This window comes from Ylistrum balloti, unplaced genomic scaffold, assembly GCF_031769215.1.
Source record: "Ylistrum balloti isolate Yb309-2 unplaced genomic scaffold, AGI_CSIRO_Ybal_v1 Utg370856, whole genome shotgun sequence".
Taxonomy (NCBI): Eukaryota; Metazoa; Mollusca; class Bivalvia; order Pectinida; family Pectinidae; genus Ylistrum; species Ylistrum balloti.
In genome coordinates, this window is record NW_026782491.1 from 148178 (window position 1) to 174073 (window position 25896).

A 25896-nucleotide genomic window follows, 5' to 3' on the forward strand; every position below is an offset into this window, starting at 1 on the left:
CTTTTACATTCAATAACTCTTAGTAGCTTCAGGTCAACAAAAAATATAATAAAATATTGAAAACTGTAAATGCGTTATGTTTAGTCTATAAAGATCTTCTACAACAATTTTTTTTATTGAAAAAGTCAAAATATTGGAACTATCAAAGACATTTTTAATAGATTAATAAATGAAATATGGCTTTACATTTTACAGAAATGTTATATCTATTATGGTAAAGATAAAGATATACCATGTTCAGTGCTGAAACAACAAAAATTGTATTTCATATTACCCTTTTTACCTTTTTGACTGATGTCGTTCAGGTTGTTTGGCCAGCTTAGAATCTGATACGGATGTTGGGGATGAATGAGGTTCTACAGGTTGTAACAAACACTTCCTATCAGTCTTGGAAAACAAGAGTTTAAACAGCTATTTGGTATACCCCACACACACATGCAGACTGAGGCAGTAGTGATACACACACTCTCATACACATCACAGGATCATATAGATAAAGAATGGCTATTATAGTAAAAACATTCATGGAATGATGTTTAAAATCTAAGGTAAAAACAAACGGTAAAATGCATTAGCTTTTCTGTAATGGAACAGAATATCGTACATTAAATAGCATTACATACGGCCTTGCATTCACAGACTGATTAATAGGTATAGCTCCGATGAGTTTGTAATCTTGGACTCTGTTATATAGATACTAGATATGTTTTGTTGTGCCTATGATATATAAATACCAGACATGTTTTGTTGTGCCTATGATATATAAATACCAGACATGTTTTGTTGTGCCTATGATATATAAATACTAGACATGTTTTGTTGTGCCTATGATATATAAATACTAGACATGTTTTGTTGTGCCTATGATATATAAATACTAGGCATGTTTTGTTGTGCCTATGATATATAAATACTAGACATGTTTTGTTGTGCCTATGATATATAAATACTAGACATGTTTTGTTGTGCCTATGATATATAAATACTAGACATGTTTTGTTGTGCCTATGATATATAAATACTAGACATGTTTTGTTGTGCCTATGATATATAAATACTAGACATGTTTTGTTGTGCCTATGATATATAAATACTAGACATGTTTTGTTGTGTCTATGATATATAAATACTAGACATGTTTTGTTGTGCCTATGATATATAAATACTAGACATGTTTTGTTGTGCCTATGATATATAAATACTAGACATGTTTTGTTGTGCCTATGATATATAAATACCAGACATGTTTTGTTGTGCCTATGATATATAAATACTAGGCATGTTTTGTTGTGCCTCATGATATATAAATACTAGACATGTTTTGTTGTGCCTATGATATATAAATAGACACATGTTTTGTTGTGCCTATGATATATAAATACTAGACATGTTTTGTTGTGCCTATGATATATAAATACTAGACATGTTTTGTTGTGCCAATTATATATAAATACTAGATAGACATGTTTTGTTGTGCCTATTATATATAAATACTAGACATGTTTTGTTGTGCCTATGATATATAAATACTAGACATGTTGTGTCTGTGATACATACATACTAGACATATTGTGTTTGTAAGACTTAAATACTAGACATGTTGTATTGTGTTTGTGCTAGATAAATACTAGACATGTTATGTTGTGTCTGTGATATATAAATACTAGATGTGTTGTGTTGTGACTGTGATATATAAATATTTGATGTGTTGTGTATAAGACAAACAAGCACTAGACATGTTTAGTGTGTGATATAAGAACAATAGACAAGTTTTGTGGTGTTGATATCAGTTTTTGAGTTATTTTTTAACAGAGTTTAATACTGTTAGTACAACTATCTTCCAAGATAAACATTATGTATGTGCAATATACCTGGTAGTGTAATTGTATGTTGAAAATTTTTAAATGTATAGTAGTATACTGGGTACTGGGAAAACATGGTTTTTTTTCTATATTGTTAATATATATGAGATGTAAAGCAATGTACTGAAAATGTATGGTAAAACATCAATATATTGAAAATATACTGAAAATGTTATGTAAAAGTACCTTAAATAACACCATTTATGATAAGATGTTTAGTTAAAATCTTTCACTCAATGCCACAAGAAAAGCACAATGTAATTCTAACCAGTAATATTGACTTCACAATTATAACATTGCATACAAGGTCTTAACACAGTTCTATAATTTGCAATTATTTGAAATCTCATAACACACAGTAAAGGATGAACAGTTGTAAAACACATGAACACATTATATTAAAGTATACATAGTCACTTTGACACATACATCTAATTGCATAACACATTTATGCACATTTGTATCACTTTTAACAGTTACATTTATTCATATTACACAGGTATTCATATTACACAGGTATTCATATTACACAGGTATTCATATTACACAGGTATTCATATTACACAGGTATTCATATTACACTAAGTTATACATCTTTACAAAGTCATACATTTATAACTAGTCAAACAATTATATTAAGTCATACATATATAACAAGTCACACATTTATACAAAGTCATACATATATACCTGGTCACACATTTATACAAAGTCATAACTAGTTACACATTTACACAAAGTCATAACTAGTCAAACATTTACACAAGGTCGAAATTTGATATAAAGTTTTTGACAGTCTTCATGTCATAAAAAGCTCTAAAATCAATATCTTAAGTTCACTTGGTCTGTTCACAAAGTGTCCCAATTATATGCAAAATCTGTACATTTCTACAGATTTGTATACTAACTTGTTGTGACCCTGTATAACAGCAGGTCGTTTCACTGAAACAGATTACTCACATCGAATATAAATAATGTCACCTCACAAGCAAATTTCCTTATTAACACACAAACACACAAACACACACACATACAACACATACACACACACATACACACACATACACACACACAAACACACACATGGATACCCTTTAATGTACCAAATCAACTCAATCACATGTATCCAAAGATATACAGATACACATACACACTTACATATACCCATATACAAACATATGTGCTAATATATACACATATACCCATATATATATGCACCCATGTACACACAGATATACCCATATACAAGCATATGTACCCATATACACACATATATAACGATATGCAAATATACCCTTACACACATAAACCCACACGCACATATAAGCCCATATACACATATGTAACCATGAACACACACATGTATGCCCATATACACACCTGCATGCCCAGACATACACACATGCTGTCAACTTTTTACACCTTAACAACTGAACACATGTAATGTTACATATTGCATTAACACAAAGTAAGAACATGAGTGCGACATTAGAGCATGTTAACACATTGTAAAAGTTGTGTGGACACCCACACCATCCCAACAATGTATTTATACCATACCATCAATTAGGATGTTAAGTGTTAACACTGCAAATATTTATCTGAATGTTGACAATTAACACTGTTGACGTCTTGAAACAAAATGTTAACACACATATATATCTATAAACACAATCAAGTTGACATGTGCTAAATTTGACTGACACTCCAGGAAAAACAAATGTTCAAACAGGTCACAAAATGTTGACACTATGTTATTACACATGATGTTGTCATATGTGAACACTATTAACAAAAATATCATGTTGACATTATGAAAACATGTGTTGTCATTTAAAAATAACAGTTTCAAAAAGAGACACATGAAAACATAGTATTAACATGAAATTTTTAAATTTATTGATGAAACAAAGTTTGGATTTGTTAACAAAAATGTTGACATATGTAAACAATGTGCTATCAAACATGCATCATTATATCAATGTCTACATAATTAAAATACATGTCATCAATTGATGACACAAGAATTAGACACAATTTATTGTGTTAACACATCTTGTAACATCTACAGAACACAATGTTAACACTGATCAAAACTGAGCTGTGTTGTCACTATGAAAATACATGTGAGGTCACACTATGTGTTAACACAATACTGACACAACATCTATGAAAGAACCGTTAACATGATGTACTAATGTTGATGTGTTGACACAGAGACCTACAGCAGGTCATGAGGAATCAAGTGCCACCCATCACGGGAATGCCCTGCGGGAGGTCACAGACGTGGGGTCACATGACCCCTATCACATGATAATGACGGATCCTACACCAGGCTCCAGGTAATGATATTAAGATTGTGTGACCTGTGGGTCACCACTAGACCATCACAGGTCAAACAGGGGAGACAACTTTTGTCTGTGGTGTTCCATCTCTGGATGAGATGTATTCTGTCACTGTCGTCTGTGACCTGTTCGGTCCACTTATGGATGATTTTGTATAACATATGACTGAGAGAAAGACATGTAGAGCACACTTCATGTTGAGAACACTGGATCTGCACTGCGTGACAGGTGTATTGGATGTGAGGGGCTGCGGTCGAGGCGTTTCTTAGGGAGACGCTCCATCAACTTTAATAGGCGACTGAAGTCAGGTCGCTCTTGTCTGTCATATGCCCAGCAAGTCATCAAAACATCCTGCAGAAAAATGGGTGAACATTCAACTTTACTGGTGTTTTGTATGTAGTCTCCCCTTGGATCTTAGTTGTGCCTTTTGATTTTTGGGACTGATCGGAACACAAAATGGCTGACAGACGACCATCTTGGATTTGGCAGTTAAAAGATTATTAACACTATTTTTAAGAGAAATTTTCAAAATTCACATATTTGGAGCAAAAACACAGGAAAGAAGAAAAAGAAAGATAAATATCCAACTTTTAAAGAACAAACATAGACCGAACCATGTTGGGCACCAACAGCCCTCAGGGGTCACTGCTTTATGTTTGGATATGATACATCCAAATGTCCAGGACAACTGGGGTCATTGTTTGAAATGAAGATCAAATAAAGGTGCACATCACGATCCCTCTAGGATATATAATATTATTATGGTTTGTTTTCATATTATTTTTTAGTGCAGTCAGATGAAGAAGTAAAATTGTTTCACTTAATTACCTTGTATTTTAAAAAATTTTGATTTCATCAATGTATTTATATGAAAATACTCATAGGATTTAGCCATCAAATAATGTATTAATAATTTTAACATCTTCACTACATAATCTTCACATATTTCAAAGAATTTTGGTTGGAATCACATCTTGGTTGGAATGATTTCTTAATTTCCCTTTCTAAACAAAAACAACTGTGTTACCTTCACATCTTTGGAGGCCCCAATACAGACAAGGGCAGGTTTTAGCCCATGTCCAACCTGCCAGATGATTGACTCAGGGGCATAGTGTTTAAATGGCCATTCCCCACATATCAACTCATACCATACCGTTCTGCAAAGATAAACAAGATTATTCAGACAAACTGATCTCATAATTATTACCCAGTATGTGAAGAACATATGGAGCATTTATGATCATTTGAACATACATGCATCCAAAAGTAGTCTCAGATACAAAGCTAGAGCCAATGCTGTGCTTTTTAAGAAAAGTTCATTCAGTTCCTTATATCCCTTGCTTGGATACCTACCAGTATAAAGGGTGATTGGAGTAAAGGGACCAATTAAGAAGTAAAGAGCAATCACAACAAGCTCAGGATATGTAATTCTTATCTATTTGTCGACCGTTTTCGCCCAGCTTCATCAGGACCTTGTTGCAATTACTCTTTATTTCAAAAATAGTCTTTATTCAAAATCTATACAAATGTGGGAATGCCAATTAGGACTTTCAAAGTTGAATCTTAAGCGTTGATTCATAAACACTATTATATACATGTATTCTACAGTAGTCCTGGCCCTGCTATTGGCCCAATATCATGACCCTGGGTCATTGAGTTATTGAGAAGTCGTTAAAAGATTTTAACACATGTGACCTCTATGACTTAGAAAATAGGTCAAGGTCATTTGAGCAAACTTGGTAGTCCTTCCTCCAAGCATTCTATTGACCCAAATTCATGACTCAGGTCATTGTGTTATTGCGAAGAAGTCATTTAAAGATTTTCACACATTAGAGACATGTTACCTTGAAAAAAAATTAAAGGTCATTCATTTGAACAAACTTGGTAGTCCTTCATCCTATCATGCTACTGGCCCAATTCCATGACCCTTGGCCTTTTGGTTATTGAGAAGAAGTTAAATTGTAGATTGTAAAGGACTGACAACAGAAGACAAAAGACTATCACATTAGGTCACTGGAGACTTCAACTCATGTGACCTAATAAACATTTTTTCCCCCCAGTACTAATTTTCAGAATTACCAGTTGCCATATTCTTTAAGAACCAAGTTTGGAACTGTACATAGTAGTGACTATGTCGATATATCATTATATGTCCACACACTAAAAGATGATAACAGTTAATTACTACATTTTCAAAATTACAATACCTATACAAGCTGAAGAAAATGACATCCCAGGTTTAATATATCCTTTTAATTCCTTTGTTAGGAAGGCAATACAAATCTGATGTAACAATGCAATATCGATGTTCAAAAATAATATATGATGATATTACAATCTTGATTTTCAGAGATTTTTTAAGTGTTGAATACAGGATAATACATATATAAACCAGATAACTCAAGGTGCCCCAGAGTAGTCAGCGGTACAGAACAAGATTGTTACAAAATACATTACAAGTACAAAACAAGGAAATTTTAAGATGTTTCAAGAGTACCAGGAGTGTGGGATTGAATATCCTGATACTGGATATATTTTGAACTTACCCAAATGCATAAACATCTGATTTTTCTGAGAAAGGAAGGTCCTTGTTATTGCCTCCTGCATAGAGACGCTTAATGATTTCCGGACAAAGATACACCAGCCAGCCTGGGGAGATATTCAGCCACTCTCCTTTCCTGGGGAAGCAGAAAACAGATTCAAATTCAAAAGTCAAGCTTTTCTCATTTTCTTTATGCATCAAGATTTTAAAACAGCTAATTGAGTAAATACATGTACACTTACAGTGAATTGTTTTCCTTTATCTCCATAATAAACAGTAAGACTATATCATTTTTTTATCCTAAGCAAAATGACCCTTTAATAAGTTCTGGAGAAATAGACATCCCTGAACAGCTGTTAAAGTAATGCGCTATGAGCTCACTGGCTACAGACAGACCACAGTTGAAAAAAGCTCAAAAAGGCCAATATCAGCAGGTAGTTGGTTAACACTGAAACATTTCTCTGGAGATTGACAATTTCAGATAAACTTGCATTGATATTTTGCTGATACAAGTTAAATTACATCACTTAGGTTGTAGTTGCACTGATATTTACAGTATCAAGGAAGATGGTAGCCACACTGCAATAATTTAATCTTCATTAATATACATGAAGTTTGTATTATGGTAACACAACTGCCTATTCTTACCACTTATATTGTCAGTTTATCTTTATGTTGTATGCTCTTTCCCATATATTGCCAACTCAGATCCCCTTTACCATATATGGCTAACCTTATTCCATTTTCTGCCAAAATTGGATTCTCTTTTTCCAATTTTCCAAACCTTTTCTCTCCATCTTTCTTAGCTATATCAAAAAGGTGTGATGTAATATATTTACACTATACATGTGTTCGTCTAAACCATATAGTATTCATTGACTTATCACTGATCATCTAACCTATCCCAACAGATTATATACAAGTATACATAAACAGGATTTTGGTAAGCAAGCCAATGAGGATTCTGGAGTATAAAGGTACATTATAAATATTTGGAATCATCTTGATATTTTTATAACGAAGGACAGGTCAGGATGTTGCTACTATTTTGACTCATTATTGAAAGCTAGTTGTTGATGTCTGATAAAATATAAGCATTCTGGACATTTTTCTGGAAGACAGTGATGAAACTCCTGGAATGACTTTGCAACCTGACTAAATGTAAATATAGAAAATGCATGCCAATTTTCACTTAGATCCTGATCTGCATTCTCCTTACATCAACAATCTACATATCCATGCATTTTCTGAAATCAACTACAGGTAAACAGATTCACTGCAGGCAAATAGTATACAGACCAAGTGAATGAATCAACTTAAATGAGACTGAAGACATTTTAGACAAGACTTTGCAATATCCAAGAAGAAATTCTCAATTAATATTGAAAATTAATCGAAATTGATATTCAACAAAGTATTACAAATAATCTCATGTGTACATTATATGGTTCTGGTAGAAAAGCAAGCAAATACTATACCATTGTCAGGTTGTAATTTATGTAATGTGTTGGTCCCACAGGCTTATCTTAGTATATATAGAATGGTACTGTTTTACTTTTCCTGCAGTGGTTAAATATTGTCCTTTTAAAAGCTGGATTCCTAAAGTTGATAAAGAATTGGAACCTTAAAAGAGTTACCAGTAAAATTTTTTGGGGATGGAATTTGAAAGTAAAACTAATCCCCTGCACCCATGACTTCCACTTCGCAACTCTTACAACATGTTCCAGTCTTTAGTCAGACATCTCTTTTATTTAAACAGGAATTACTTTTAGCTGTTGACTCTTGATTCTTTGTACAGATTGGTACAACAGATCATTTATATACAAAATAAATAGTTCTGATATAGAGACTAGAGTTTACATCAAGCTCCAAGCCAATTGACAGATATACAAACAGTCAGGCATATACAGACACTAAAAGGCCACAGGATTGCTACAGATTCCCAATAGTGGGTTCCAATATACATCTCACAAACCTGTGGGTAGCTAATTCCTGACAGTATGAAGGCTGTTCAGAAAGTTCTCGCACAGACCTATTTACAAGAAAAATTCAGCTAAATGTCTTTGGATCAGTATAACTTCACACTATAGACACGTTCACTATAGTTTGAAGTGGTATGATTTTAGGATGAAATGGTCAAATTTTTGTATTTTTTTAGTGACAGTTTTTCTTAATTGGATAGGTTTTCATCCCTTATTTTGAAAGGAATCTACAGTTTATCTCTGATATCTAACCAGTCTGAATGAAAGACCTTAAGATAACCTAAATATCACGTTTTTTTCTTCTTAATTCAGTGTTAGTATCTCACAAAAGGATGAAATTGTTGTGACAGGGTCACATCACACTTCAGGAAGTGTAGAACTTCAGAGGGGATCAAATATCAAACTGAACCTACTTTTTACTAAAATTGTGAAACTTGAGTTACAGAATTAATCATGACAGATGTGAACAGAAATAAAAATCACTTCAGTATGACAAATGACAATATAGACCATGACACTGCAATGCTATAATCAGGCAGAGTCATGGTATGCATCCTTTGAGGTCCTGTTACTCCTGGCCACTGTTACCAGGACGACACTAACCTGTTACCATGACAAAGCCGAGAAATGTTGAACAATCCAAAATCTGATATCACAACTTTGCCGTTTTCCAAGAATATATTCTTTGATTTCAAGTCCTTATGGAAGATCCCTCTTGCATGTAAGAATCCCATCCCTTGTAATATCTGGGATGCAATAATAATTGTCCTGTTCATCTGGAACTTCTCCTTCCGCACATAATTGAACAGAGTTTGACCACTACAGTAACTGAAAGTTAAAATAATTTGTATTAGATTTTCTGTTTGATAAAAAATTATAATATTTTTTATCAATGTTGTATCATGTGATATATATGTAAATCAATTTAGCATTACTTTAAGGATATATGGTATCAGCATCCATCTTCACAAAAGAGTTCAAATATCTCTAAAACATACATTTTGGATTTTGATTTAAGTAATTGTAACTATGATTTTCCGGATATTGGTAATATTTCTTGGCTTTTCTAACATTGATAGATTGTACATTCCTACCTAGTAATGATAGCTGGAGGCTTCATACACGCTCCAGCAAATAAAATAAGGTTATCATGTCTCTTGTTGATCAGCATAGCCACCTGTAACAATAACAGACGACCACATTCTTAGCATTTTACCAGAGGCATCAACATAAATATCATTATTCTCCGATACAGGCAAATTGTTATCTTGTATATCTGTCTGCCAGACATAGTTAAATAAGTAAGAAATCATGAACAAGTTTAAATCTATCAGCAAAATCCTGTGACATCACATTGACTGATGAAATATTGACAATAAACATTCCATACATTGTATAACAATAATATATCTATAATATTCAATCTGTAAAGAATACTTACGGTACAAAGACTTTAAATTTCATGTCTGTAAAATTTCTAAATAGAACATCAATTTTTTGAAAAAAGTAGCAAAGCATTCCCTTGTCAATAAACCCATCTATATCTTTTGTGTTTGTAAGCCCCACCTTCCAACTTTGAGTAAGATGTTATGTGTTTTGCCCACAGGGTTTATTGCTAGGTAAGTCAAGACATACCTCTTGTTTGAATTCTGACATTTGTGCCTGTGTGTCCATATCAGAGTCTATATTCAACATCTTAATGGCCACATCTCCATGCCACAGGCCCCTGGAACACAAACAATATACTTGTAATATATACACAAACTATGTACCCATGACAGAGGCCGCTCGATAATCTGCACACCTCTATTTCCCTTTGATATTGTCCAAATAACAAGTTTTGGCATCAGTTTGAGTATATAACTGGTCACTCAGGGATATGTCCCTTGGTAACATAAAATAAAATGTCCAATTGATGATCAACCATTTATGTATCAATTATTATTTAGATGTTCATACTGCTTGATAAATGTTGAATTTAGTGAAAATAAACACATAATGAATATTGAATGTTAATGTATTTCTTAAGGAAGAGCAAGACATTCAAATACTGTATTATCTCCATTTTCTTTTTTTTCTTCAGGAAGCTTTCGGTTTCCTGAATGATAGATGAATGTCTATTTGATATTGTGCTAAAAAATACATTGTTTTCTGAAAACTTGACCTCCTACATAAATCTAAACTTCTAATGCTTTTATTCTTCAATCACATATTCTATTTCTAGAAACTGAGATATGAAGTTTGGCACCACCATTCTAAGTATTGTAAAATAAACACTCTTAAATACAACATGTATATCAAATATAGTACAGACATGTTTTATCATATCTGTACACCAATTTTCTGTGTGTTTGAAAATAGTATGAGAATTTATGTCAAACCTTTATCATCATATTCTGTTTTAAAACATAAGTACAACATTCTAATACCAATGTTTTCTGCTTCTGTCAATAGAAAATGATAACAATTGTTGATCATTAAATCAGTAGCCTTTAACTGTAATCCCAAATCCAAGTTATTCAAATAATGTAAATGATGGCTTTATAAACACTTGAAGCTCTTGGAGTGTCAACTCAAACATTAGTTTCTATGTCTGGTTAATTAACACACACTGAAGCTTCTCAAATTAATGAACATCTTTTTTATAACTTAGAGACACAAAAGAACACAGATTATTGCAGGTTCAATGTACATATGCATTTTTCTCTGAAATACAACATTAGTCCTTTAAAACAAACAACACATCTATAAATCAATTTCAGAGAAGTTTTTTTCCCAATTCTTTAATCAACAAGATAACAAGACAGAAGATATCAATTTCTATAATCTGAAGCATGTCCATCTGACATAAATAAACATTAAACTTCTGTGAAAATTAGAATTAGTCTATGACAAATTTCCATCAATATCAGTGACTTTCACATTAACTTTGGAAATGGAAGTAATTTTTGGTCAAAATTTCAGAAAAAATGAAGGTAATGACTAGATCTAAGATAGAAAGAACATGGGTAACACTGGTATAAGTACTCAAATTACCAAGGAGCCACATAATGGGAAAATGTAGACCTAATACTTACCTATATACAGCACCAAAGGACCCAGTCCCTATCAGATCACCTAACTTCACCTCTTCAAATGGAATTATCCAGTCTTTTAATGTAACTGATAACTGAAAGGGAAAAAAACAAAATACAAGGTTCAACCAAAAATTTAAATCTTTTGAATTATTAATTATTACTAAATTAACATTCAACATTTTTTTCTATTCCAGCTGTGACCTAAATATACCTACTATATTCTCTCTATTCTGGCTGTGACTTAAACATACCCACACAACATTCTCCCTATTCCAGCTGTGACCTAAATACACCTACTATATTCTCTCTATTCTGGCTGTGACTTAAACATACCCACACAACATTCTCCCTATTCCAGCTGTGACCTAAATACACCTACTATATTCTCTCTATTCTGGCTGTGACTTAAACATACCCACACAACATTCTCCCTATTCCAGCTGTGACCTAAATACACCTACTATATTCTCTCTATTCTGGCTGTGACTTAAACATACCCACACAACATTCTCCCTATTCCAGCTGTGACCTAAATATACCTACTATATTCTCTCTATTTCAGCTGTAGCCTAAACATACCTACAATATTCTCTCTATTCCAGCTGTGACCTAAACATACCTACAATATTCTCCCTATTCCAGCTGTGACCTAAACATACCTACAATATTCTCTCTACTCCAGCTGTGACCTAAATGAACCTACAATATTCTCGCTATTCCAGCTGTGACCTAAACATACCTACAACATTCTCTCTATTACAGCTGTGACCTAAACATACCTGCAATATTCTCTCTACTCCAGCTGTGACATAATCATACTTACACTATTCTGTCTATTCCAGCTGTGACCGAATGGGTCATCTTGGCTGTCCATGGAGTCCACCCTGTCCAGCAGAGTTTTGTCCGATGTGTTACTCTATCAAAAAGTACAGTAGAGGACAGATAAGCAGTGTTTGTTTTCACAAATTTAGCAAAGGAAAAATTAATCCACTTCTGGGAACAAATAAATCATTTTCTGATGCTAAAGTATATCTATGGACATAAATAGCCCCACTCCTATGAAAACCAGAGTATGATCCAGTGTGTAACTTGATGTTAAATTTTACAAGACAAGAGCATAAGAATATTAGATAAATTTGGTTGTGTAATTTGTTCTCTGCAATGTAAGATAATCATTGTCTAGGAATGACGTTCTGAAATATATAGACATATCTTAAATACTTACTGCAGCTTAGTGAGGGATTATATATAATGAAAGTACACTGCCACATTAGGTATCGTTTGTAGTTTAGTGAGAGGTTATATATAATGAAAGTACACCCCCACATTAGGTATCCTTTACAGTTTTGTGATTTAATACATAGATAAGATAACTTACATCTACTAAAGTTTTGTTACTATCATCTGATGTATTTGTATCTCTGAAAAATAAAAGAAAATATGTATCAGAAACATTATATCAGAAAACAACTGTTCAACAATCAGCCATATATAACACAACTGTTCAACAATCAGCCATATATAACACAACTGTTCAACAATTAGCCATATATAACACAAGTGTTCAACAATTAGCCATATGTAACACAACTGTTCAACAATTAGCCATATATAACACAACTGTTCAACAATCAGCCATATATAACAAAATGTTCAACAATTATATATATAGGCCAGAATGAATCAGGTGAACATTATACACAATCTGAATCGGAAAACCATTAACAAAAAGATTGTAAGCCTGCAAGGAACTCTTACAACCCAAGGTGTCAGTGTGTTGGACATATTAAACCAAGGTTTTAATGTGTAAAACATATCAACTCAAGGTTTCAATATATAGTAGATATTAAACAAATACTTTCACATGTAGAACATATAAAAAAGTTGAGAACCTTCACATCCTGTATTGATTAGGCAATAAGACAGGCAATAAGCCCATTATTACTGACTGCAGCTTTTGACAGTAAAAAACACTAAGGAATGCTAATTCATTATATGGCAATAAGCACATCTCCTACTTAGTGTAAAAGTCTTGTTTTGACCCCTTCCGTTTGTTTCTGAATAATACAAAAAAATTAAGTCTTCTTTGCCAAGAGACTTCACACATTATTTATTACACTTTCCCTGGTTTTAAGAGGAATTAAGATCTGATACTTACTGGCAGTTAAAAGGACTGGTTCAAGAATATACAACAACAGCTTTTGTTTTCTCAAATTATTTTGAGACGATAGATGATTTGTATGGAGTGTAAGTACTTACGTGGTTACACTAATCTTTACAGGTTCACTGCTATTGGTTTCTGTAGCCTTGTCCACCTTTAATGGTTTGGTATCTGATAATAAACATTAGCATATGAATTGTTTGTAATATATTTATCACATAAACAATAGACTGAAACTTTCATCACGCTCAGCCTAGTAATCCTAGGTCAGTCGTTTGATTCTCAACAAGATTACGAGAGACAATTAAGCTTAATTTTGAAATTTTAAAATTTTGGAATTGGTCCAACTGTCATCTTTATTTTGTCTATCCATACTTTAATAGACATGTTGTATTCATGAGTGAAATACACTCAGCCTAGACAAAAAAGTTACCAAGCTTACCTGGGTAGTGGAACTGTTGAGGCTTTCTATGAGGTGAAGGCCCTGGGGAGGGGGAGGCGATATGCCCTGCAGGAGAGTTGATGTATGGGGCAGGGGAGGATGTTGTGCTGGAGTTACAGGAAGAGCTAGAGTCAGAGTTGAGCACAGGAACAGAGCGATTGGGCTTCAGACTTGTGCCATCCACATGGTAGGAATCTAAATAGGGGTCTGTATCTCTCCGTGTCTGGACAGGTGATCCTGAAGTACAGTCATATTTAATAAAACTTTTATTGAAGATATGGCAGACAATTCTGACACAAAACAAATTCCAAATTTAGATAAAGTGACTTTTCTTCAGAATTGCAATCAAATCTTATATAAGTAAAGAAATAATTTCACCATTTGTCAGTCCTTACAATTGATATCTATTCTAATCATTTTTCGGTAAAATAAAGTGGGCAAAAAGTTCGTGAAAAATTTACATACAATGTATTGGTTCCTCCTTCCCTTGTTAATGAAATGTAGCCTAACAGATGTTTCAAATCAGAACTTCAAACAGTAAGATTTTAAACAAAATATCAGATTTTTCAATATTTTGAAACTGATGTAAGGAAGGTATAAAATCAACATGTAAAACCTTTTTTTTTTCTCTCAGTAATATTACAACTGTTATTAAGATTTTGGAATCTAGAATCATCAGCCTAAAATCTTCTAATTGGTTTCATTAACTATTAACATTTTACACTGACTAGCCTCAAAATATTATACGAACTGCTTGATTGACCATCTCCTTAGAAAGAGCTAATGTAATTAGACCTCTTTTCAAAATACTGTACATTTGCAGTTATTTTTTTTAATTATCAAAACAGGTAGCAAGAGGCTTTCTGAAGGAGGTGTCTGGAACAACAGGGACTGTGCCCTGTAGAGTTTGTTGTAGAGAAGTAGGAATCATAAAGATGACATTTACCTTCCCAGAAACTGTCTGGATAGTCACTGGCACAATTCACATTCACTTTCCCAGCACAATCTCGATGACATTTAAATCTGACAACAAATGGATTAAGTGAGCACATCAACCTTAACCTTAAAATTTCCTGTATCCTTTCTACTAAAGTTCTAGAACCAATATTGAAAGTCTTTTAAACTTTTGCTTCCATTTACTACTATAGTACAGTAATGTTTTCTTCTTACCTGATTGGTTGAAAGTAAGACTAGTAAGTTAGCAATTCTAACTTTCATCCCTACCAAAGGCATTTAAATAAATAAGGACCTCTATTGAATATAACACAGAGTTATCTACCCTTCCTCATCAAAATATCAGAAAATATATGATACAACATTACTTCCTGTTCCATAGTTCCTATTATTAACACGCAATACAAACTACAGAGCTATCTTCTTAATCATGTGTAATACAGATTTACCTCCCCTCCCTAAGTTCTTTACATAGTACAGACTAATCTTCTTAATCATGTTTAATACAGATTTACCTCCCCTCCCTAAGTTCTTTACATAGTACAGACTACTCTTCTTTATTAAGGTCAATACAGATTTACCTCCCTTCCCTAAGTTCTTTACATAGTACAGACTACTCTTCTTTATTAAGGTCAATACAGATTTACCTCCCCTCCCTAAGTTCTTTACATAGTACAGACTACTCTTCTTTATTAAGGTCAATACAGATTTACCTCCCCTCCCTAAGTTCTTTACATAGTACAGACTACTCTTCTTTATTAAGGTCAATACAGATTTACCTCCCCTCCCTAAGTTCTTTACATAGTACAGACTACTCTTCTTTATTAAGGTCAATACAGATTTACCTCCCCTCCCTAAGTTCTTTACATAGTACAGACTACTCTTCTTTATTAAGGTCAATACAGATTTACCTCCCCTCCCTAAGTTCTTTACATAGTACAGACTACTCTTCTTTATTAAGGTCAATACAGATTTACCTCCCCTCCCTAAGTTCTTTACATAGTACACACTTCCCAGGTTACTCTTCTTCATCATGTGAAATTCAGATTTACCTCCCCTCCCTAAGTTCCTTATATATTACACACTACACAGGTTACTCTCCATGATCATGTGAAATACAGATTTACCTCCCCTCCCTAAGTTCCTTACATATTACACACTTCCCAGGTTACTCTTCTTCATGGTGTGAAATACAGATTTACCTCCCCTCCCTAAGTTCCTTACATATTACACACTATTCGTGTTACTCTCCTTGATCATGTGAAATACAGATTTACCTCCCCTCCCTAAGTTCCTTACATATTACACACTTCCCAGGTTACTCTTCTTCATGGTGTGAAATACAGATTTACCTCCCCTCCCTAAGTTCCTTACATATTACATACTACCCGGGTTACTCTCCTTGATCATGTGAAATACAGATTTACCTCCCCTTCCTAAGTTCCTTACATATTACACACTAACTGGGTTACTCTCCTTGATCATGAGTAATACAGAATTACTTCCTCTTCAAAAGTTCCTGACATATAACACACTACCCGGGTTACTCTCCCTGATCATGTGAAATACAGATTTACCTCCTCTTCCAAAATAATAAAGACTGCTCTTCTTATTCATGTATAAGAGATTAACTTTTTCTAAATTGCTTTTATACACAGAAAATACATGCTACAGTTATCTACCCTCCATTATATCACAGATATTATTTTGTGAGAATTGGTACCATTATACCTTAGGTGCATTTTCCTCCCATCTACTAAAACATTTATGATGATAAAGGTAACGAACAAATATTTCCTGAAATAAATCATAATTGTAAGGGAGATGTGATCAAATTTCAGATCCATATTACAATCTTTATTTAAATACATGGAGCATATCATTGGCATAGCTCAAATACACATTTTACAATGGAATACTTTTAAAAAAATAAGACATAATGCATGTAAAATAAATAATACATGAAAGATAAATGGCTTCTTGAAGAAATTCATATTAGAATCATAATCATTAAAAATTCAGCAGACAAATATTTATTAGATTATAGTTTGTTTGGGTTTTAATTAAATGCTTCTCAGATAATAAATCAGATTTTTCTACAAAAAATATAAATATTTTAATAGTACAAATGGTTTTTGCATGTTTAGGCATTATCAAATTTGATTTCTGTTGATAAATATAAATTCACATATCTAAAATTAACCTTTCCAGCTGTTCTTTATTCATATTTGGCATCACAATAATTACTTTAAAAGCTTTAATAGATTGAATAGTATGTATAATGTATCAATTTAGATGTTTAAACTTGACAAGGTAAATAGAAATGAATATTCTAAAGTTAGAATAAAGTTATATTCACCCTGTTGATTTTACATAACATATCAAGCAAACATCTGAGTTCAATGTACATAATCAATTAAATGTATGTATCACAACATAAAGTAAGTTTTTCTGAAACAAGTGTACTTCCAACTATATGAAAGAATATTTTACACAAATACTACAGGTACCACATTTTTACAACATCAAAAACATCGACAGGAGAGGTTGCAAAGGGGAGAAAACACCTTGCACATACTTACTTGCAATCCTTGCAAACTTTTCCATATAAGTAGATGACTTTAGAACATACGTCACAGTTACTTCCAAATATGGTAATGGATTTTTTTTCAAATCTACAAAGAGAAGAAAGTGGGAGGTGACAACATCAAGGAAACACCACAACAACGATAACCTCTCCTCCAGCTTTACGTGTCGTGTAACACAAATATGACAGTTTAGTTTTTATTTGGTCATTCCGTTTTCCTTTTATCTTCATTTCCACTACTTTTTTTTCCATTTTTGAAAATTAATTCAACCTAATTTAAATTTCATCATCAAAATAAATTCTAAACATTTTACTTTTAATACTAGTTATCAGTAATCAATTTGTTCAAAGCGTTCATATTCAGTCCAATCAAATCTATCAAGGGCGGAGGAATTTTTCGGAGCTTTTACATCATCACCACTTACAACTTTTCATCATATTTGTGTAGCACTCATTGTAAAGCCTTAAAACAGTACAATACATTTTGACATTCTGGCTACCATCGATACCCTCATAGCTTCCTTGTGGGGAAAAAATATGAACATATATATATATATATATATATATATACATATATATTGATAATTAAAATTTACTTTTAGAATTTTTTTTTTTTTTTTGGGAAGCCTACTTAGTTATGTGTTAGCCAGATATCAACAAAACTGGGGGGAAAAGCAAAACATTAACACAAGTTTGAAGAAACTATATATAAGCTTAAACCACTACTTGAATAGTGTCAGGGGCTTTGTGTTATGCAGGTTTGCAATGAAATTATATGATTTTAATATGATTTGATGATGTAATCTACTGACTACACTGTTTGCATGTCAGTAGTTTCATGTCACATTTTATTTCTTTAAGCAATATATCCTTCACACTCTTGGTCATTTTCTGGTCCATGCTTATAAATGGAGTTTAAGTTTCCCGTAAAAAGTTTCATAAACGCTAACTCTACAATAGTTAGTGTTGTTTTGTATTACAGGTTTCATTAACTTTTCAATTACTTTATTGTTATCATTTAATTTTCAAAAGTGAAAAGTATTTCAAATGTCTTTTTGATAAATCAAGTAAGAAACTCGATCTCAAAGAAATAGTGGTAGCACAGACTAAGATATTGATAGGAAGCCCATGGTTATAGGCCTGTTGAAAATGAAACTAAAATACAATCTTTCGCATGTTAGAATTATGTCGGAAATCAGTTACCCTTTCAAATATGTATAATAATCTGGGCAACATTGATAATTTCCTTAGAATTATTGAAAACATTTCAAAATCTTTTCAACTTGTCATGGAATTGAGTCCTTTTTGTAAAATATCTAGTGTATACAAAACTTAGAATGTATGGACTATGTGTCTTCTTAACGGAAAAGAAGCATAGTAATATCTGCATGAAATAGTTCCAAGTTGTCATTTACAACATGACATAACATTTGTGCCATTTCTTATTTATTTATTTATCTTATATAAAAGTATTTATCAATAATAGCATCAACTCCTTCATGAACTGATTTCAAAACATATTTTTCTTCCTTTCCTTGGAGGTATATGTGCGACGTAAGGTCTTTTTGTAGTGATTCTGTCTAAGGTATAAAATAGCCGAACTAGCTAACAGCTTATCTGGGTGACGGCTATAAACACCAATCATCATACAGATGCACAGCCTCTAAAAACAGGAGATTTTACAACGAAAAACACCAGTTAGATGTTTACATCTCAGACTTCTTAGAAACAAGTTTTTTAAAATGATACTTTGACGCCAGCCCCCTTGTAAAATGTGATAGAAGCAGTCATTCAGTTTTTCCTTTGTGATAGCAATTTGAGATACATTTGTATGTACCAGTGACATTTCCTATTGTACACCATGTCGTGGAAGTTTCACACACAGGACAAAAAAATGACTGAATAGTTAAAATCAAGTGAAACTAAACAAAATAATGTTACAAAATCAGAGACCATAAAAAAAGCTTACAAAAGGTGCAAATCAAATTGTACAAGTGCATGATGGGACAGAATTTACAACACTGTTACAACCAACTATAATTACAGGATGATCTGTGCCTCAAGGCAAGCCCTGGCAAGGGTTACCAAGGGAGACAACACAGATGTTACAATCTTACTTGCACTCTTTGCATTTGTATCCAAGAAACATCTGTTTGTGACAGTGGTCGCATGTTGTTATCTTAAAGGTGTTACAGAACCTAATGTTGAAAAGCAACAATGCATTAGAAACACAATCTTTTGGAGAAACCAACATTGATCCAAAATTCAGACATCTAGTTGTCTTTTTATCATCACCAAACCTGACATATTATTTTTTTTTATTCCAAATTCAGGTATCATGTGCCTTTCAATCCCTAATTCAGACATCGAAGTGCCATTTTTTCAGCATTCAGGCATCTATTGCTACCTTTGATAGATGCAGTGGTGAGAGGCACTTCTGGACGTTAGTGTCCATCACTGAATGTTTGTTGTGGACATTTTTTTCCATTGTATGACCTATGTTTTGACCAAATATACAGTAAAAACATTATATATCTAATCAAGGATTTTCAGGACTACATGTCTAGAAACACAAACATAGCAATGATATGCTGCCTTGTACCAAGTAACCACTCATTTCTATAATAATAAGAAAGGTAAAATTTTCTAATTAAACTACAATTAAACTAGTGGAATGAGTTCAATACAAAATTATAGAAAGCCTGTTGTGTCTAATCTAGTGGGACACTCTACCTCCAAGAATTATTCTGACAGGTATACTAAAAACACTGGCATGCCCTCCATGGACATATCGGCAGCCATAATGTTCCTGTTATGACAGGGAGGAAACCTCATCAGGTCAGCCAGTAGGAGAAATCCAGGTGATACCTGACTTCAACTTTTATACCTACCTGTGGTTGCCATGGAGCTGGTGCTGTTTTGGTGACTTGGGTACAGCTAAGGTATCTGTAAATAAAATTGGTCAATTCTTCAACATCACTCAATACCATACTTACTTTTGTCAGGTCAAAGAGACTGCCTTTTCCAAATAGCTAAAATGAGTTCACTAAGTCACCACACAATATACATATTATCGATGTTTCATTTAGATAAATTTAAAATTTTGAATTTCAAGTCAATTAAACATTGTTTCTCATTTATTGTCTTTTCATTCACTCATCCTGGTTTATACAAGAATGGTAGCATTTGGTTGACAATGATAAGAAATTTGGCTTTGACAAGCTGTTTCTACAATCAAAGTCAAAGGTCAAAGTCAAGGTCACTGCGACTAAATGTTACTTCTTCACACACCATCATAGCATTGTGCACCTCGGGTGCAATAAGCAGTAGAAATATGCCATTAGTACACTATCATTATGGTCAAGGTCAAAGGTCAAGACCAAGGTTAACACATGGCACACTGACATGCCTAGGTGCATCCATGGTGCTAAAATGTAGCCCTAGGCAAACAATTATTTAGAAATACTGCATGAACAATGCATACCAATAATCAAGGTCACTGCAAGCTTACGTTATTATGTGTCCAAAGGTAATTTTACCATGTGACCAATTCCAGTATGCTACATTAGTGTCACTATAGAAATAAAGAAATACAGCCCATAGGGTGTCTCGAGTGAACGGAAAGATATCAAGATGTGATATCATTGGTTTACACAAGGACGCTATATCACAATGCAATATTTGGCTGTTTGAAAAAAAATTATCCATCATGACATCATCTTTTATAATAATATGTTAACTTTCAAATTGTAAAAAAACACTCAGTAAATCTACCTGATCTACATCAGATTTGATGAAATGATTTCTGTTAAGACAAGACTGATATTCAATCATTACTTAAACAAAAATATGTATATGTTGGCAGAGATGAATATATTTACAGTATCTCTGATGGTTCATGCTGTTTAGTACATATATTTTACAAATGAAAACACACCATCCCCATTCCTAACAAATATTTGTTAAAACTGTTGGGACTGTACAATAAATATAAACACTGACAGACAGACTTGACAACACCTAGTACATCCTTCCCATAAAACAAGACTCTTCCCTCCCAATCCAACACACAACTTCCCCCCCCTCCTCAACACACAACTTCCCCCCCCCCCCCTCCTCAACACACAACTTCCCCCCCCCCCTCCTCAACACACAACTTCCCCCCCCTCCTCAACACACAACTTCCCCCCCTCCTCCTCAACACACAACACAACCTCTCCCTGCCTATACAAAACATAGCTCCTTCTTCTCCAAACATAACTCTTCCCTCCCTGTACAATCCTCAACACCCCTATCTAAATACAACACACAACTTCCCCCCCACCCTCCTCAACACACAACAAAACCCCTCCCTGCCTATACAAAACATAGCTCCTTCTTCTCCAAACATCACATAACTCTTCCCTCCCTGTACAATCCTCAACACCCCTATCTAAATACAACACACAACTTCACACACCACACACACACACACACACACACACAACAAAACCCCTCCCTGCCTATACAAAACATAGCTCCTTCTTCTCCAAACATCACATAACTCTTCCCTCCCGGTACAATCCTCAACACACCTATCTAAATATAACACACAACTTCACCACACACACACACACACACACACACAACAAAACCCCTCCCTGCCTATACAAAACATAGCTCCTTCTTCTCCAAACATCACATAACTCTTCCCTCCCTGTACAATCCTCAACACCCCTATCTAAATACAACACACAACTTCACACACCACACACACACACACACACAACAAAACCCCTCCCTGACTATACAAAACATAGCTCCTTCTTCTCCAAACATAACTCTTCCCTCTCTGCACAACCCTCAACACCCCTATCTAAATACAACACACAACTCCTAATTCCCTTCTTTTTCATACAATATAATCTTCCTCCTTTCCCAATGAAACATAACTTTTCCCTACCCATACAACACAAAATGGCTCTCTTCAAATACAACACACAATCCCTCCATCCCCATCAAAAAACCTCCCCACAACATTTATTTTTTCCCAATACCACAAAACTCCTTTCTCTCCATCCAACTAAAATTTCTTCCTCCCCATACAACACACTCTTCCTTCTATGTACAACACACAACTTGTCCCTCCTAATACAACACACAACTTGTCCCTCCTCATACAACACACAACTCGTCCCTCCTCATACAACACACAACTTGTCCCTCCTCATACAACACACAACTCGTCCCTCCTCATACAACACACAACTTGTCCCTCCTCATACAACACACAACTTGTCCCTCCTCATACAACACACAACTTGTCCCTCCTCATACAACACACAACTCGTCCCTCCTCATACAACACACAACTTATCCCTCCTCATACAACACACAACTCTTCTCTCCTCATACAACACACAACTCTTCTCTCCTCATACAACACACAACTTGTCCCTCCTCATACAACACACAACTTGTCCCTCCTCATACAACACACAACTTGTCCCTCCTCATACAACACACAACTTGTCCCTCCTCATACAACACACAACTCTTCTCTCCTCATACAACACACAACTTGTCCCTCCTCATACAACACACAACTTGTCCCTCCTCATACAACACACAACTAGTCCCTCCTCATACAACACACAACTCGTCCCTCCTCATACAACACACAACTTTCTCTCCTCATACAACACACAACACACACAACTTGTACAACACACAACTTGTCCCTCCTCATACAACACACAACTTGTCCCTCCTCATACAACACACAACTCTTCTCTCCTCATACAACACACAACTTGTCCCTCCTCATACAACACACAACTCTTCTCTCCTCATACAACACACAACTTGTCCCTCCTCATACAACACACAACTTGTCCCTCCTCATACAACACACAACTAGTCCCTCCTAATACAACACACAACTTGTCCCTCCTCATACAACACACAACTCGTCCCTCCTCATACAACACACAACCCTTCTCTCCTCATACAACACACACACAACACACAACTCTTCTCTCTCTCCTCATACAACACACAACAACACACAACTTATCCCTCCTCATACAACACACAACTCTTCTCTCCTCATACAACACACAACTTGTCCCTCCTCATACAACACACAACTTATCCCTCCTAATACAACACACAACTTATCCCTCCTCATACAACACACAACTTGTCCCTCCTCATACAACACACAACTTGTCCCTCCTCATACAACACACAACTTGTTCTCTACAACACACTCATACAACACACAACTTGTCCCTCCTACAACACACATACAACACACAACTTGTCCCTCCTCATACAACACACAACTTGTCCCTCCTCATACAACACACAACTTGTCCCTCCTCATACAACACACAACTCGTCCCTCCTCATACAACACACAACTAGTCCCTCCTAATACAACACACAACTTGTCCCTCCTACAACACACAACTTGTGCCTTCTTCATACACATACACACAAATACAACACACAACTTTCTCCTCATACAACACACAACTTCATACAACACACAACTTCCCCATACAACACACAATCCTCCTACAACACACCTTTCATACAACACACATACAACACACAACTACAACACACAACTAGTCCCTCCTAATACAACACACAACTTGTCCCTCCTCATACAACACACAACTCCTCCCTCCTCATACAACACACAACTAGTCCCTCCTAATACAACACACAACTTGTCCCTCCTCATACAACACACAACTCGTCCCTCCTTACACAACACAACTTGTCCCTCCTCATACAACACACAACTCCTCCCTCCTCAAACAACACACAACTAGTCCCTCCTAATACAACACACAACTCGTCCCTCCTCACGCAACACACAACTCGTCCCTTCTTATAATACACAATCTTTCTCCTAAAAACAAACCTAACTTCTACTTCCCCATTCAACATCCTCCTCCCTTTCCATATAACACACAACTCACCCCACCTCATACAACACAACCCCTCACTCCCAATACAACATATAACTTCTCTCTCCTTGTACATAACATAACTCCTCCATCCCAACAGTATCAACTTGCAACACCTTGTTTTATATTTTATATATATTTTACTCCTCCTGCCTCAGTAAAACATGTAACTCTTTATTCCCAATACTTCACACAATCCCTTCCTCCCCATACAAAAACAACTCCTCCCTCCCCAAATAATACACCACTCAATCTTTTCCATAGAATACACAACTCCTTCCTTTACATACAACACACAACCTATTTTTCCACATACAACAGCTATCCCTCCTTTCCTCACAAAACAGAGGTACATCCTCCTCATACAACACACCATTCTATCCTCATCATTAAACCACTCTCTCCATAATACACCCAACCTTTCCCTTCTATACAACACATCTCTTCCCAATAGTCCTCTCTCTCTCAGACTATCCAATCCCCTCCATCACATACAACACACCTCTCTCCATACAATGGTCCTCTCTCTCTCATACACTATCAAATCCCCTCCACCGCATACAACAATCTAATCCCCTCCACCACATACAACACACCTCTCTCCATACAATGGTCCTCTCTCTCATACACTATCTAATCCCCTCCACCACATACAACACACCTCTCTCCATACAATGGTCCTCTCTCTCTCTCACACACTATCCAATCCCCTCCACCACATACAACACACCTCTCTCCATACAATGGTCCTCTCTCTCTCTCTCATACACTATCCAATCCCCTCCACCACATACAACACACCTCTCTCCATACAATGGTCCTCTCTCTCTCTCTCATACACTATCCAATCCCCTCCACCACATACAACACACCTCTCTCCATACAATGGTCCTCTCTCTCTCATACACTATCTAATCCCCTCCACCACATACAACAATCTAATCCCCTCCACCACATACAACACACCTCTCTCTCCATACAC

At 34.8% G+C, this 25896-nt stretch overlaps 1 protein-coding gene across 2 annotated transcripts in view; it reads right to left on the bottom strand.

Moving 5' to 3' along the window:
* Positions 1–3780: 3780 nt before the first annotated feature.
* Positions 3781–25896, bottom strand: part of LOC132559107 (kinase suppressor of Ras 1-like) — a 36025-nt gene continuing 13909 nt past the window's right edge. For both annotated transcript variants that reach the window (XM_060223717.1, XM_060223716.1), the window contains exons 7-20: positions 20844–20898; positions 17948–18040; positions 15358–15434; positions 14412–14648; positions 14068–14140; positions 13187–13229; positions 12632–12724; positions 11809–11900; positions 10367–10457; positions 9826–9908; positions 9335–9559; positions 6754–6885; positions 5235–5364; positions 3781–4558 (exon numbers count right to left, since the gene is read on the bottom strand). In XM_060223717.1, coding sequence (XP_060079700.1) covers positions 4400–4558; positions 5235–5364; positions 6754–6885; positions 9335–9559; positions 9826–9908; positions 10367–10457; positions 11809–11900; positions 12632–12724; positions 13187–13229; positions 14068–14140; positions 14412–14648; positions 15358–15434; positions 17948–18040; positions 20844–20898 — 1583 coding nt within the window. In that variant the 3' untranslated portion in view covers positions 3781–4399. The remainder of the gene's footprint in view (positions 4559–5234; positions 5365–6753; positions 6886–9334; positions 9560–9825; positions 9909–10366; positions 10458–11808; positions 11901–12631; positions 12725–13186; positions 13230–14067; positions 14141–14411; positions 14649–15357; positions 15435–17947; positions 18041–20843; positions 20899–25896) is intronic.